Source organism: Solanum tuberosum, unplaced genomic scaffold (genome assembly GCF_000226075.1).
Source record: "Solanum tuberosum cultivar DM 1-3 516 R44 unplaced genomic scaffold, SolTub_3.0 scf00754, whole genome shotgun sequence".
Taxonomy (NCBI): Eukaryota; Viridiplantae; Streptophyta; class Magnoliopsida; order Solanales; family Solanaceae; genus Solanum; species Solanum tuberosum.
Genome location: NW_006239665.1, coordinates 64,860 through 82,134, shown reverse-complemented (window position 1 = coordinate 82,134; position 17,275 = coordinate 64,860). Strand labels below are relative to the sequence as shown.

Below are 17,275 nucleotides of genomic sequence, written 5' to 3'. Positions count from 1 at the left end.
ACCAAACATGAGAAAATAAGTCAAAAATCAACTTATTTTTCAGAAAAACATTTTCCTTCATACCAAACACACCCTTAATCAAACTCCCATACGTACTTCAAATTCCAAGGGAAAAGAACAATATATTATGTTGGACATTGTAAATATTGCAGCAGGGCACAAAGTCCAATTTTTACCAGCTCAATGCCACGTGCTCATGTTCCACTTCACGGATAATTGCGGTACTCTTTGCTATTTGAAGTTTATAAATTTAAAATTATTAATTTATATATCATTAATAAAATTGTAAAAGAAATATTAAATTTAATTAGAATTATTTAATTTGATCGAACCAAAGTCATATTCCTTCTCCTCCTTTTTATTTGTTATAATATTTAATCTTGATACCTTTATTAAAAGAAATAAAATTGATGTGATTATTTTATCACTCAATATCTGTTAATTACTCCCTTCGTTTCTAATTATTTATCTATTTTTAAATTGATACATCTATTAAAAAAATAATGATTGACATAATGAGTTTACCAATTTACCTTTATTAATTATGAAGTTGATGAATTAAAAATTTAAGATTTTCAAAAAGTTTTACCTTTTGCAAATTAATTAAATGAGGGTATAATAAGTTTTTTTTATTTGTCAAAGTGGACAAGTAATTAAGAACAATTAAAAAATGAAAAGTGGACAAATAATTAGCGATAGAGGGAGTAATGTTTATTATTATGTTTTGAAAAACAATTGGTGAATGAGTAATTAATGCTAAAGGTAAAATATGAGTATTATTTTTTTGTGTTTCTTTGATATATTAAAAATGACAAGTAAAAATGAAAATTTATTTCTGAAATAATGGACAAATAAAAATGAACAAAGAGATCAGAGTAATAACTATTTCCTTTGTATCATAATTTGACACGAAGATAAAAAAAGGTAAAAAAAATTGAATCTTATGAATTTAAATTTAAAACTTGTCAAATGTACTAAATATCTTTTAATATTTTGATCTTCAACATGTTATATGAATAACTAAATTAAAAAAGTTATTGAAAAGGAAAAAATATTAATTTTTCAACCAATCAAAAATAAATATATACTAAACAAATTGTAACGAATGAAGTACTAGTTTTTCCTCACCTACTTAATAGAAGTATTGATTACGGAACGTAAAACCAAATCGTTGTTTTTAATCTTTCCAATATCATAAATCAATGCAAATCCCTTTTTTTATTTAGTTTTTGTCTTCTACGTAATTGATTACGAAACATAAACCCAAATTAATTCTACAATCATCATTAAGCCGTACTAATAATACATCATTAGTATAACATCTAATTGGAATATTTTCACAAGCCTTTCACTTTGAGAATATTTTCCTTTACTATATAATGTCATTTAATAGATTTATCAGAATATTTCCCTTTTATAGTGCGATTCGACAGAGCATAGAATATTATTATTTTATTTTTCATGATACGAAAACAATATTGAGATAGTTTAAATATATAAAAGGTGATGCATGAATGTTCTGGTGAGGTTGTGTGATAGGCTGGCTATAAACAGTTTCATCAGAAAAAAGTAGAGGAAGAAGTATTGAAAAAATGTTATTAAATAAGATATGACACAATTTTAATTTAACGAGGACATAACCTCAAATAAGAGGATGTGAAAGACACAAATTAGGATAAAATATTTGTAGGTAGCACTGTGTTATCTTATTGTTCATTCATATTAATAGTTATAGTATTGTTCATATAGATTTTTGTACCTTGATTGGTGTATTACTTTGTTTTAGTTTATGTTCTATTACTCTTTGTTATATTTTTGTTATTATATGTTGTTTCTTATATTTTCATTTTCGAAACTATTTTGAACTGCTTTTCCTTGAACTTGGATCTATAAAAACTACTTTTCTACGTCTAATTTAAGGATAAAATCTGCAACCGCTTTATTCTAATACTATGTTACGAAATTATACTAGGTAAGTTGTTGTACTTTATTTTTCATATTACAATACTCCCTATGTCCGTAATTACTTGTCCACTTTTGAATTGACACACCTATTAAGAAATCAATTAATGACATAGTGAATTTATCATTTTACCCCTATTAATTATGAAGTAGATGAAAAGTTCTGCATTTTTCAAAGTAATTAGTCATTTAATTGAGGATAGAATAGGTAAAAAATAATTGTTTTTTCTTGATTTGTCAAAATGAGCAAATAATTAGAAATAACTATAAATAAAAAAGTGGACAAGTAATTAGGGACAGAGGGAGGGAGTATTAAATTATATATTGGGATTTGGAAGTTACCTTCTTAATTTATCATCACATTGGAAGGCGCAAAAACACAAATCCTATCATGTCATCACATTGGCAAGCACACACACAAAAGAATGCAAATCTTATTCTACTTTACCATTGACATGTGCTATGCTCTAATTAAAATAATACAAAATTCACTGAAATATTCTCTCTACAATTGAACTCAAAGAAAAATTAGAAAGAAGAATCAAGAGTGGAACATAATTGAGTACGTGAACATTATTATATCTGAATTATTTATTAACTAGAATTTGGTGAGGAGGGGCCAATCAGGCTCCCCAAAGAGGTTTACTCATCAAATATGAGAAACAACTAATGTTGGATTGAAAGATTCTAACTGTTCTTGATATGATAGTGAAATGCTTGCAATCGAAAGAAAACATATATTCTTGGCGAAATGGTCTGGTGGACCCTTATACTAGTATCAGTTTGTATTCTGAACCCTTCTACTTGCACCTTTGTCATCTGGACCCTTAAACTCAATAAAACACAATTTAACAAATCCCTCTGACCATTGACCAAACTTATGTGTCTTTAAGATGGATGAGTTGGCGAAAGTGTGTGACTTCACGCATCTTAAGGCGAGTGAATAACTTTTTAGGTTAAAAATATTAAAATTATAAAAGAAATATTTTTTAAAAAACAATTAATTAAAAATTTATTTCTTCTTGCCCAAAGCTTAATTGCTTTCCTTAAGCTTTCCAACTCTGGCAACTTCAACTTTGTAAGTAGATCTTGGCGAGCCATAGATCTTCGAAGAAACGGAAGGGAGTGCTTAACATGCTGATCTCAAATTTCAATACCATTCCATGGCGTTCACCGGAGAGGAAGGAAAATTTCGGTTGATTCATAGCCTGAGTATAAAGCTGAGAAAGGGAATTAGCAGCGCTACACAAAGTCGAATACATGGTTCGATCCACCTCATCAAGGCTCGATGCTAGAGACTTCCTTTTCTTCCCCATCTTCAATCTTTCACAGCAACCGTCTACCTTCTAATCCCTTAAACTTGTCTTTTTCAACCGGTTTCGATAACCCAAGAAAAATCTCAGGTCGAATTTGGGTAGATTTCGACGAGTTTCGCGGCAGATGTTGGTGTGAAATTGTATTTGTAAGCAATTTGGGGCGTGAAAATAGTAGTCAGCGTTGGATTACGAAAAGTTTGGCCAGATCTGGTTGTGCGGTGGCCAGATCTAGTACTTCACTGCTAATCTTCTGATTACTTCACTTTATTGTGTTTCAGATAAATCAAATTGGCTCACTTTGTTATGTTGAGAGAGTATGCCCTGTTTTGTACGAGCTTTCATGTTATTAGCTCCTTTAAAAAATCTGCTTGCAGATATGGTGAAGGATCTCCTAGTGCGAGTTACTGTGTAGAGATTAGTATTATTTTGATTTGGCGAAATGATCTGATGGACCCTTATACTTGTATGCATTTGTATTCTGAACCCTTCTACTTAACTATTTGTCAATTGAACCCTTAAATTCAACGTAACTTAGCATTTTAAACCCCCTTGGCTCTGCGTGTACTTCAAACTCTCAACAAAAATGACACATCATCATCCACGTCAAATTTAAAATTACACATCATTTATTATTTATCTTTAAAAAAATATATCAATTGTGTTTTATTTAATAAAAAGTAAAACAATAAAATTTAAATTTATTCCTTAAGCTAAAAAGAAACCCAGCATATTTCCAAAATAGATTAGGCAATAAGCTCTTCATCTTCTTCTTAACTTTGACAATGGTGGTGCTTCTATGGAGGAGATCAAGTTGCTGGTGCATTTCTTCCTTGGAGGGTGAGTCCCCATTCCCATCGTAAAACATACAAAATCTACTATTTTTCTTTCCTCCTCCTTCAACCATCACATAACTATTAACCTAAATCGCGCCGCCATATATTATACTTGTGGGACTTTTAAAATTCTATTTTATTCCCAAGTATTTTCTATTCTACTATATTATAAAAGAGAGTTTAGGGCCAAGTATAATATATAATATTCAAGATTGGGACTTTCTTGAATATTATATATTATATTTATTATATAGTAGATCTACTATATTTATTATATAATATTCAAGATTGGGACTTTCTTGAATATTATATATTATATTTATTATATAGTAGATCTACTATATTTATTATATAATATTCAAGATTGGGACTTTCTTGAATATTATATAGGCGAAATGATCTGATGGACCCTTATACTTGTATGCATTTGTATTTCCGAACCCTTCTACTTAACTATTTGTCAATTGAACCCTTAAATTCAACGTAACTTAGCATTTTAAACCCCCTTGGCTCTGTGTGTACTTCAAACTCCCAACAAAAAATGACACATCATCATCCACGTCAGATTTAAAATTACACATCATTTATTATTTATCTTTAAAACCTATATCAATTGTGTTTTATTTAATAAAAAGTAAAACAATAAAATTTAAATTTATTCCTTAAGCTAAAAAAGAAACCCAGCATATTTCCAAAAATTAGATTAGGCAATAAGCTCTTCATCTTCTTCTTAACTTTGACAATGGTGGTGCTTCTATGGAGGAGATCAAGTTGCTGGTGCATTTCTTCCTTGGAGGGTGAGTCCCCATTCCCATCGTAAAACATACAAAATCTACTATTTTTCTTTCCTTCTCCTTCAACCATCACATAACTATTAACTTAAATCGCGCCGCCGCAGATCTAGCCGAAAGTCTCTTCGCTGTCGTAACTAAATCCTCCAACCCTCACCCGCCTCATTCTCCACTGACTAGCACCATCTCTCTCAATCTACTGCGAACTAGTTTTCTCCGACGAGCTCTACCACCATCGACCTCTCCCACTAGCGGTGATTCAATGGACTCAAGGAGGTTTCAATGTCAAGATCTTTTAAAGATGATGACAATAATATGAAAAAAAAAAAGGGTCGGGGCATGTAGATGGCTGCAAATGAAGGTGGAGTGGGTGAAGAAGATGGAGACTTTTTAATTAATTTTTAAATTTTTGTATTATTTTATTCTTTTATTTATATTTTTAAAATTGAAATATAGTACTCACTCGCCTTAAGGAGCGTGAAGTCACACACTTTCGCCAACTCAGTCATCTTAAAGACACGTAAGCATGGTCAATGGTCAGAGGGGTTCGATAAATTGTGTTTCATTGAGTTTAAGGGTCCAGATGACAAATGGGTAAGTAGAAGGGTTCAGAATACAAACTGATACAAGTACAAGGGTCTGCCAGACCATTTCGCCTTTTGATTTTAACCTTAAGCCCTCAATTGGTGCCCAGTCTGTTGATGTATTCTTTATTTCACCTTCTTGGCTGCCTTTAGTCGGGCAAGTTGTAGTTCTGAATTTGGTTGTGCGGTGGCTTAGGTTGTTGTTACCGTGGAGGTTGGAGGAGGAAAGAAAAATAGTGATGGTATGCGGCGGAGATGAAGACGGGTGAGGAAGAAAGTATATGTGATTTCGCCGGCAAAAGTGGCGACAACACCGGCGATGGCTTTCTTTTGGTCGTGAAATAGGGAGAATTAGAAATGCCAATAATAAATTAAAATGTTATTATTTTACATTTTATTAAATAATTTTGGTTAATAATTTTTAAAAATAGTTATGAAATAATTATGATGTGGCATTAATATATCTGCCGTGGATATGACATGTCAATTATATGAAAGAGAGTGAGCTACACACATGGTTGGCGGGGCTTAAAAGTCTCATTTTAATTGAGTTTAAGGGTCCAGATGACAAAGGCGCAAGTAGAAGGGTTCAAAATACAAACTGATACAAGTATAAAGGTTCACCAGACCATTTCGCCTATATTCTTTGATAAGATAGTTATATGCTTTCAAAGTCTCACGAAGGAAACGTAAGAAACAAGAAGAATCTCAAATTTGTTAGTGGATGCAATTGGAAACAATTTTTTTTTTCAATTAGTAAAATACAAGGGAGATGCTAAAGATGCTTTTAGGATGTGGTTTATAAGCCTTTCCACAAAAATAAACAAGTACTTCCCATCAATCAGTCCTCTAGCACCAAAAGAGACCTTCATACATCAAGAAAGCAAGGAGAACAACTCAAGTAGTAGCAAATGCTCTCATTAAAGCCCACAAATATTTTAACTGCATCGACCACTTCGATTCCCACAGCTCAAAACTCCCAAGAACTGAGATTACAACAACAACATACCCAATGTATTCCCACAAGTATGGTCCGGGGAGGGTAGAGTGTACGCAGACCTTACCCCTACCTCGTGGAGATAGAAAATTGGCATGACTCAGCTGAAAAATCCAGATTGTGCTATCGTAACCAACAGTTATAAGCAAACTTGCAAAACCAGGTGTAAGTAGCTACTAGCTGAAATGGAAAAACTTAAAGAACTATCAAGAGCCAGAAGCTTTCATTATCCAAAAATTAAAATTGTCATGAGCAGTGGCAGATCGAGTGTTCAAGCACTGGGTTCAACTGAATTATTTATGCGAAGCATAATTTTATGAGTAAAAGTCTATTAAAATTGCAACAAATAGTATGTCTGAACCCATAATTTATATTTTGGATCTGCCTTTGGTCATGAATAAAATATTTTGGATCTGCCTTTGGTCATGAATAACTAAAGTGACTATCTTTGAGATAGAGATATTTTAACTACATGGACAACTTCGATTCCCAAAGCTCAAAACTCCCCAAGAACTCAGATTAGAAAAGAAAAATTGACATTACTCAGCTGAAAAACACAGATTGAGCTATAGTAAACAACAGCTATAAACAAACATGCCAAGCCATGTGTAGGAAGTAGCTACTAGCTGAACTATCGAAAGCCAGAATCTTTCATTATGCAACAAGTAAAATTGTCATGAGGAACTAAAGTAACTATCTTTGAGATAGAAATCTTCTATCTGCAATAAGATAACTTGACACCTCTTGTATACCTTCTCCCAATTCCCTTCTTATTTTGGGGAGAACACATTACATTACTTTAAAAAAATGAATCTTTATCGCTAACTAATCCTACGACGACAACGTAAACTTCCACTTGATTAAGCACAAGCCATACCTCCAAATCCAGCTATGGATGATCAGCAAGAGATCCAATTCTTATGTGTGCTAATAAGAGCTGACAACAACCCTGCTGATGACAACAACAATGGTGCAGAAAGCATCCCTTTACCATCACTAATATCAGCTAAAGCCATTAACCCATCAGCAAAATCTTGAATCACTGATAACCTCTTCATCAACTTCTTCAATCTCAATTTCCTCAATTTCTCCTCTTCATCAGCAAACCCAATCCCCCTGATCATCGATACCTCACGAGTCGAAAGCAAACACTGCTCATCTTCACTAATTTGGCTTAATTCCTTAACCTTCAAACTCACACTTCCAATATAACCAATAAACTCACACCACGCACTAATCTTCTGTAAACTATTCAAATTCTTCTTATCAATCAACCCTGCTTTTCCGAACCAAACAAATTGCTCAACAAAATAGTACAATCCCTCACCTCCATAAGCTAAAATCGAGAGAAGTAAATCTTCTTTCGAACTAATATTAGCCGAACGGAGTGCGTTCACGTCTTGCACGAATTTCCCGAGACGAAATGCTTTCCGGCTAACACCAACGCTTGACTCGAAGGATTTCAGACGGAGAGATAACGGAAGGGATTCAGGGATAACGGAGGATGCGAGGATGATCTTGGATGCGTAACGGGAAATTTTGAGCAACTTGTCAACGCCATCACGTTTGGCGAGGTAAGCTTCGAGATGGATTAGGAAATCTCTGTTTTTAGGGTTAGGGTTAGGGTTTGAAGGTTTGGATGATGAAGATGAGACGATTGAAGTTTTGGGTTCCATGGAGATCGGAATTTGACGACGACGATGTCTTGGGATCGACGAATTGGGTAAAAGTCTGCCGGAAATGTGTTAAACGGGTCTTGAAAAGTTGCCAATAGACGTATCCATTGCCAATTGTTACGTCAGTGCTGACTGCTGACTTTTATTTATCTTAATTTGCGTGCCAAATTATCACTACATGTGAGAATTGAGATGATAATAATAGTGTTATTTTAGACGTAATACATGCGTGAGTAAATTTTTGAAATAACAAACATATATAATAAGACTTTATAACTATAATTTCGATAATTATATTTCATATGTATAGTTTCATTTGATATGAATGTCCTGATTTGTATATTTTGCACGATTGTTTGTATGTTTTGCTTGCGAATATACAAATATGGTAAGTATATATATAAAAAATTTGTATTTATATATTTAGGAATTTTGTAAATTTTTGTTTGTATATTTCACTTGACAATATACAAACATGATAATTTATTGTTAGTTTTTCATAATTTCGTATACAAATAGCTAGGGTAAGCATATACTTCCTCCGTCCCATTTTATGTGAGATAGTTTGATTCGCCACGGAGTTTAAGAAAGAAAGAAAAACTTTTAAAACTTGTGGTCTAAAATGAATGATAAAAATTTGTATGTCTATAAATCATTTTCACTAACGGTAAAATGAAACATTTTAAAGTTAAATTGTTACTTAATATAGAAATATGTCATTTGGCACAATTTTCCCATAGATATCATTTAAATGTCTCTTATTCTGCACAATTTTCCCATAGATAGATGTCGAAAAAACTAGCCTACTACCCGTGTGTATAGGCTGCTCCAATTGGGTTTAACCGTTCTAATGGGCCTAAAGATGATCCGAGTCATTGAATTGGATAACTGATTGAATTAAGGCCCATTATACTTTATAGCCCAATATTGACTGAGTAAAAGAAGGAGTACATTGCCGTTGCACCCAAAAATTGGTCCCCCATTTATAATGGTGGGCTTTGGATTCTTTCCGTAACGGTAAGGAAATGCTTCTTTTAACCAACTCTCCACTTTCGAACACCAACTGAATATGACTCTTTGCCTGAATAAGACAAGAGAGACCCCAACTGCTTCCTCCTTTAGGAAAATTTACAATTCCAATTTTACCCTCCTTACACTTTTTTTTAAAAAAAATATATGGATTCATCGGTGTTTGGTGAGGTAGTGATAAGATCTGAGTTCATGTTGTTGTTGTATTCTTTCTCCTTTTCTCTTTAATACTAGTATTTCTATTTAGTATTCGTGTGTATCTTCTACTTAGCTGATGTTTTTTTGGCTGTGTTCAACTTTCTATTTTACTGTCTTTGTTTTCCTTTCTTTCAAGTTGGAGTCTATCGAAAAATAACTTTTATACTCCATAAAGGTATGAGTAAGATCTAAGTAGAATTTATCCTCTTCAGATCCACTCGTGAAGTTAAACAGAGTACGCTATACTTACTCGTGGGACAATGATATGTTATTCATGTTTTATCCTTAACTACTCGTTCTCTAATTCATTTCTTACACTCATTAAACTATAAATCAATTAATATATACTTTCTTTATTATTTCTCAAGAAAGTGTAAAACTCATTGTGGACAAGTAAAAGTAAATATCGAGAATACTAATAATGGCAAAATGGAGATATGACTAAAATTTAGTCATATTTCTGTCCAAAGTCCAAAAAGGTAAAGAGCAACCGACACGTCAACAGTATCACCGAACGTTTAAATCCAAACACTTTCCCGTTTTTAAAAACTTCCAAAAAAAAACTCGTCCGAATTTTCAATTTCTCTCCACTTGTCTCTCTTCACACTCCACTCTTCCACCATTTTTCACCTTCAATCTCAAGCTTTGAAATCTCACTTTTTTCACAAATGTCGTCGTCACCGGAGCTCCGGTCACCGGCGAAAACTGGCGGTGATACAAGGAAAATACTTGGACCGGGAGGGAACCGGGTCAAAGATTCGGAAGAGCAGAAGAAGAAGAAGAAGGAAGGGATGAAGAAGCCTGAGTTCAGGAGTAAGAAAGCAGCAGCTTCACTTACGCCGAAAACAATTTTACCTGTGAGGAGCAATGGGTCAGTTGATAGCTCCTCCTCGTCGGATTCGTCAATTGCGAAAGATGTGATTTTTTCAAAGAGAGGAGTTGAAAGGAGTACTGGTGTGAAGAAACCTGCTAAAGTTGTTCCTCATGGAGTTGAAGTTGAAGCAGCTGAAACTTTTTCTCCGGTGATTCCAATTCCGCTCAAACGTTGTGATTGGATAACACCGAATTCGGGTAATTTTTAAACTCATTTTCTGTTATTTCCATTTCTCGTTGTGTATGTGTGTGAGAGAGAATTGCAAATATGGACGCTTTATGTGTTCTCGAGTTAGAGTTTAATGAATTGTGTTCAATTGTAGCCTCGGAAGCTAAATTACAAGTTTATTGAGGAGGCTGAGCTAGAATTTTAAGTTTATGGCTTCTCGATTCTAGAAAGAGCAACTTACTAGGTTCATGATGAATTCTTCATGCTCGTTGATCACTAATAAATGAATTTTTAAGCATCCCACTTGAGGGATCACACTGGTTATGTTGTTTTGTTGTTGAAGTGAACTTTTAAACACAAATACAAAGTATGGGCCAAAGCTAGTCTTGTACCTTAACCCCTGAGTTTATAATGATAATTACATAGCAGGATAACTCGAAGTTGAATGAGGACAGTTTGCTGGTTGGTATTAATAATAGTGTGTGAATGCAAGATATTGGGACGTGTAGGGATAAACGGGAAATTTAGAATAAGGTGAATTATTATGTTACCTTTCTAAAAAAAAAAGAATAAGGTGAATTATTTAGTATCAGTATCAAAATGTTTCAAATTATTTGTATAATGGACTCTTATTAACTGATTTGGGATTGAGGGTGATTGATTGATATTATTTGAAAGGTCAATGGGGGTTGGCGACTAACTTCTAGCAGCTCCATAATGAATAAAAAGAACTTGATGATCTGATCACTTTAGCAGTTTTTTTGGGATTGATTGAGACCCGTGGTTCGTTTCCCTTGTGCGATATTAAAGGTAGACTCATCCCTAATGTTGGGCTTTCTAATATTTGACAACCTATATTATATCACTTAATGCTCTAGATGTCCGTACTTGGCGAGGAGGCGTTAGATTTCCACATTGGTTAAGTACATGACCTTGGTTAATCCTCGCCAATTGACCTCTCTTTTGCAGTTGGGTCTATTTTCTTTCTTGAAGTATTGTGAATTGAGCTAAACTAAATAGTTTGGACGTCCATAATGTAACACAGGGAGCACAAACTTTTGGAAAATGTATTTCCCATTTCCTTCTGGAAGAAAAATAGTGCTGCCTTATTCTGACTTTTGGTACACACATAGATTGTAGTATTATTATGTTCTTGAGGACATATTCTAGCCTTGGCTGATATTTTTTGGACCCGAGCATTAACAATTCCTAGGATATCTACAATGATAATCCTCTAGTTTATTGCATTTGCAAATTTCTCCCACTAACTTTATGCAACAAGTTGAAGAGGAGATGCATGGATGCCCCAATGCGGAGGTGTGAGAGATTGTCTCGTGGGATTACACTGGGTATGTTGTTGTAATTTTATGAAACAAGAGGCATTAACCACAACATGAGTTGGTGCATTCTTTCTCACTGATAGTGATGAAGAACAATGTAAAAGCTAAAAAGAAAGAGAGAATAAGAACTATTTGCAAATATTAATTCCACGGGTGACCCTGACATTGCTTAGTTGAGATTTGGCAAGACCACAAACTTTTATGCTTCTTTCCTGCACCTTTATGTTGGAGGTTTTAATCACCAGAAAGAGAAGTGTGAAAAGGTGTTATTGACTCCTGGGTAGAGGGTTTAGGGGGTGAGAGTTGGTGTTTTAAAAATATAGAATCAGAAGATCGAGGAAGTTTGTGTATGACATGGCTATGAATCAGAAGGTTTAGTGTTATTTCCCCCAGTCAATTCGCTTCACCTTGAATAGGTTCTATGGATTGACGTATGTATTATCCATCTCGGCTTCTTTTACCGATATGGCAATAAAGCATGTAGCTAGAAGAATTTATTTGGGAAGGTCTCACAATAAAACCCCTCATATCTATCAAAAGTTCTGAAACATAGTTTGACTTTGATTGTTTGGTTATGCATGTCAACTTTATGTTACGACAATAACAACAACAACATACCCAGTGAAATCCCACTAGGTGGGGTCTAGGGAGGGTAGAATGTACGCAGACCTTACCACTACTCGTAGAGGTAGAGAAGCTGTTACCACTAGTTTCGGTGGGATGCTATTGCAGTATTTCTTAAAGAGGGAATTTTATTGGACAGAATTCCGCCCTTGATCAGGTGGAAGGAATAATTAATCAAATTCATCAACCTAATTCTGTTATTCCTTTTGCAGAACCCCTGTATATTTCATTCCATGACGAAGAATGGGGAAACCCAGTTTACGATGACACAAAGCTATATGAACTACTTGCCTTATCACAAGTATTGGCAGAAATGACTTGGCCTGCAATCCTTAATAAGAGACACATATTCAGGTCCACTATTAAAGATCATCTCTCAGATCTTCAGAAGTAGAAATGTTATGTCCATAGGTTTGAAATTACTTATGGTTTACATCTTGCAGGAAGTTGTTTGACAATTTTGATCCATCATGTCTTGCAAATGTTAATGAGAAAAGATTGCGCTCGTTGAGAGAAAATGGAAATTCATTGCTATCTGAACCAAAGATTCGTGCAATAGTAGAAAATGCAAAGCATTTCCAGAAGGTAAAAAGAACTATCCAAGTATCTTTACACCCGAAGTTGCAAAACTGATCCTAAACTGCTTTAGCTTTTCAAATATAGACGTTTCTTTGACTTGCTTCTAATCTTGAATCAAGTGATTATTATTTTTTAAACTTAGAAGGAACAACTAATTCAAATTTTACTATATTGTCCAAAAAACATGCCATCAGTAAACCGGTAACTTTAACCTTTACACTAAAACAGATGGTTAAATATCTTTGTATGAACAAGTCAACTTTTCCTGTGGTGCATAATCACTGATGGCTCTCAAATATCTACTTGTCTTGAAGATACAGCAGGAGTTTGGATCCTTTAGCAACTACTTCTGGCGTTTTGTAAATCACAAGCCAATAAAAAGTGGATTTCGCTATGCACGTCAAGTACCAGCAAAAACACCAAAATCAGAACTTATGAGCAAGGACCTGATGAAAAGGGGCTTCGTTTGCGTAGGACCAACAGTTGTGTATTCATTCATGCAAGTGGCAGGTATATTTAATGACCATCTCATTACATGCTTCAGATACAACGAATGTAACAACGATAATATCAACAAGCATTCACAAACAAAGTTAGTAAAGACAGATACACAAGGCCGGGACCCTGTTGAGAACAACACACATATGAGTAATGACCATTTGAGTTTGACATAGCTGATATCCTCTGTGAATTTGTATCAATAGTCTCGACTCTTGACGTACTTTTAACCAGCAGGATTCTAATTTACAAGAGTGTTGCTTTGATTGGTAGTCTTTTCAGCTTTGCCATGTGTGTATTTAGAAACTTCCTAACTTTTATTTGTCATGTATGAAGAGATTGAAGGTTGTACTTATATCTATATACTATGGTGTCTGCTAATTTCTAATATTTGATGATTGTAGTGGTATGTTTTTCGATAGTGCTCTAAATTTTCTGTTGTATTATCCTATATTGCTCAAGTTAGTCCATTTATATCCTCATGGTTAGCAAATCTGTTGTATTTACCATTGCCATTAATAGAGTTCTAGCACAAATGGGAGGACTTTACGTGCCCATATCTACCCCTCAATATTTTTACTATGGTTTAAGCTTTATAATTGTGTTAGAGTTCTGTTAGAGGTCAAGGGAAAAATCGAGACTTTGCGAAGTTGCTCAATTTTAGATAGTTCAAGGACATATTTGACCTTTTCTTTGACAAACCTTGTCATCTTTGTCCAGCAATTTACTAATGCTGGACCTTGTTGGCAATGTAGATGTTTGTCTGCAATAAAATCCAACAGCTTTGCATAGATACATATAAAATCCATAATTGGTGTTGTTTGGAAACTGTTTGACATTACCACATGTTTGAGAATATTGTAGGCCTTGTATCTTGATTTGGCTATATAAGGGCAAACAATGTCGAATTCAAATTTTTGAGTTTATGAGTTTTGATTTCTAGAAAAAGAATGAATTCTGGACAAGTTTTTATTTTTCACTTTTATATTGGTATTGGGGCAGAGGAAGGGAAAATGGGGGAGAGGGATTACAATACAAGGTGGAATTGAACCTCACCAACAGGTGAAAGTTTAGGCAACCAACCAACTAAGCTACTAAGTTTTTTCATTCGGAATAATTATTTACACATTCAGTTAGTTTCGTAACACAATTACAAGATTTTGATCAAAGCTACTGAGTTCTGTCAAATCCGTAGCTTAGTGACAAAAGAGCAAAAATATAGCAGCAAGCAAGACATGTGACAATAACCGCATTATGAGAAAAAAATAATGATAAAGTAACTGTAGAGGAACATGTGTAATACAGTAGTACAGAACCCCACATCCAGACATTAAGCCGTGGTCTTGTACATTAAATCAGTTAAACACCATTTGTTTAATCTTTTTTTCTTCTTTGTCTGTGCTTGTGTTATCAACAAACGTGTGCATGAACATGCCATTATTATTAATATTACTACTGGTAGTTTACTAATGGGGCCAAAAGAGTGACAAAGAAAATTCAACAATTTTGATTTGATGGTCAAAAACTTCCAACTTCTTGACATATATCTTGCCATAGGCCATCCCTATGGAAGTTATTTCGATTACGGAATCATGAATGTCTGTTGGAGTGAATTGGATGATCGAGCTGAATAGATCTTCTTCAAAAGGGCTATCTTACTTTCAACCCTTGAGTCATCAAAGTCTTTCTGGCTCGATCTGGCCCACCATAGCTTGTCCTTTAGGGACATATGAGTTAAAATGGTATAGTGAAGGTTTATGTAGCCCTTCCATTTCCAATGAGAACAAAATAGACAAAGACAACTAGTACTAATGTTTTGATCTGGACATAAAGCATCAAAGAGACTAAAGAATAGCACATCCATTGATTTCGAATTGAAGCTAGATCATAAAACAAGAAATCCAGTTGCATAGCAACAAAGGAATCTACTATAATCAAGAAAATATAACTCTGGATAGTTCAGGTTTATGGAGAACTCCTGCTAGTCTACAATGACTTAAAACGATTCAACCACAAGGAGATAGAAACCATCAACTATCTATACCTAAATGCTTATGACAAGACCCAAACTAAACTTAAAGGGCCTTCTCAGATTAAGGCGAAAAAGAAAAAAAAATGTTTGTATATAAGGTAAACAGCAACATGCAAGATCTATCTCTGCAACGAACATCCACTGGACTGCTTGAGTGATTCATCAGCTAGCAAGCTCGGATATCTCAATCTGTAATCCACACTGAGCAGTTCTTTTAATCATGAAAATCACATCCGAGCAGTCCCACTTCCGAGAGTGAGCTCCAGATCATCTAAACCAACCTCGTGAATCTTTTCTCCTTCCCATGCTGCCTTCACTGATACATTCTCAAAGTCAAACTCAATGCTCTTACCCTTGTCGATGATCATATCATTAGAAGGAATTCTCTGAGCTACAGGCTTAATAAGATTAAAAGTCGGAGAAGTAGGGATCCCATTGGCTGCATACTTTTGAAAGCTCATCCACTGGCCAGAATCAATGGTGGATGAATCAGACTCATCACACTCTGGTATTGTAGCAGGAGTGAATCGCTGACCTCGAGTTGGGCTAGTTGGGGCTGAAGCAGCAAAGAAAGGGATATTTAAAGCAGACATAGACTCTCTGGCCAAAGTTTCAAGATTAAATATCTGCTTAGGGACTCTAGTTGGTGATGAAAGAGGTGGTGTTACAGGGGCACTGTTTGATATTCGTAATGGTGGTAGCGACAAGGGAATAGAACTATGGAGAAATGCAAATGGATGTGACGACATGTTAGCATCGCCACGTGATGGACTGGGGAAAGATGAGGATGTTGGACTAGGTTGATAAGATGGAATAGGGCTAGCAAAGTATGAAGATGGGGGACTTGGATTTCGTGAAGAACTTGGCGTAATGTTGGCTGAAGTGCCTCCAATCTCCATTGGAGTTGGCCTGCATCCCTGAAAACATAGTAAAAGAAGACATTTTCAAATCAAACTAGTGAACATAAATGATTAAAGGGCTCTGTAATCTGAGATAACAACTTCAACAGATTGCAGCTTCGAATCTCGAAAAGTATTGCATAAACTAAAAACACCTCAACCAAATGCATCAAACCCCACCATAGACACCAAAACTAAAGGGGCCCTGCTTATCCATTTCTATATTAAGAACAGTCAATTCTTCCTCTTTTTTTCGCCTTCTTGTTTTTCCAGAAACAACTCCCATTCTCAGACAAATTAAACTACATACATTCAAACCAATTATCCAGAAATGAGAACATGAACAGATTATAAGTACATAAAAAGAACAATTGAACTAAAGAAAACACAAACTCAGAAGCTGTTCATACTCAATTCTAGATCAGAAAACCATTAAACAGTCAAAAAAACAACTGAAAACAGATAAAAACACAATCTTTGATCCAAATTCAACAACCCCATTTTCCAAATCTATAGATCTAACCAAACTCCAACCAAAAACCCATCACCCCATCAATTCAAACAAACAAAAACTCAAACACAAACACTACAAACCATACATTAATTAATAAAAGAAGATGAATTTTATTAACCTTTCTATAAGTAGTTCCATCAGGCTCAACAATCCATCCAGCCTCAACACAAAGAGCCTTCAAAACCTCATTGTTATCGCAATGTTTAGGAAGATTATAATTTCCCTGTGCTCTTAATCCACTATAAATCTTAGCTGCCATTGCCCTTCTCCTCCTTTCTCTCCTCCTATTATTCTCCCTTTCCCTCCATGATGGCTTCCTCCTCCCACTCCCACTCCCACCACCACCACCACCACCACCTTC

The 17,275-nt window shown here is 34.7% G+C and overlaps 3 protein-coding genes across 4 annotated transcripts in view; 1 reads left to right on the top strand and 2 right to left on the bottom strand.

Annotated features, from left to right (window-relative positions):
* Window positions 1–7,112: 7,112 nt before the first annotated feature.
* Window positions 7,113–8,331, bottom strand: LOC102590199 (peroxisomal membrane protein 11A). Its single transcript, XM_006367241.2, has one exon. It carries the CDS (start codon window positions 8,157–8,159, stop codon window positions 7,383–7,385), a length of 777 nt encoding a protein of 258 aa, XP_006367303.1. The 5' UTR covers window positions 8,160–8,331; the 3' UTR covers window positions 7,113–7,382.
* Window positions 8,332–9,924: 1,593 nt separating this feature from the next.
* LOC102589657 (DNA-3-methyladenine glycosylase) lies at window positions 9,925–13,832 on the top strand. Of its 2 annotated transcripts, none has more exons than XM_006367240.2 (4): window positions 9,925–10,457; window positions 12,605–12,746; window positions 12,836–12,977; window positions 13,292–13,832. In XM_006367240.2, exons 1-4 carry the CDS (start codon window positions 10,055–10,057, stop codon window positions 13,643–13,645), a joined length of 1,041 nt encoding a protein of 346 aa, XP_006367302.1. In that variant the 5' UTR covers window positions 9,925–10,054; the 3' UTR covers window positions 13,646–13,832. The 2 variants fall into 2 exon arrangements, with proteins under 2 accessions (XP_006367302.1, XP_006367301.1); XM_006367239.2 differs by having other exon boundaries at window positions 9,926–10,457; window positions 13,286–13,832.
* A 1,479-nt stretch (window positions 13,833–15,311) lies between these two features.
* The window catches only part of LOC102592798 (protein BRASSINAZOLE-RESISTANT 1-like), a 2,727-nt gene continuing 763 nt past the window's right edge, over window positions 15,312–17,275 (bottom strand). Inside the window, exons 2-3 of the mRNA XM_015305355.1 lie at window positions 17,033–17,271; window positions 15,312–16,418 (exon numbers count right to left, since the gene is read on the bottom strand). Of these exons, the coding sequence (XP_015160841.1) occupies window positions 15,729–16,418; window positions 17,033–17,271 (929 nt within the window). The 3' untranslated portion in view covers window positions 15,312–15,728. The remainder of the gene's footprint in view (window positions 16,419–17,032; window positions 17,272–17,275) is intronic.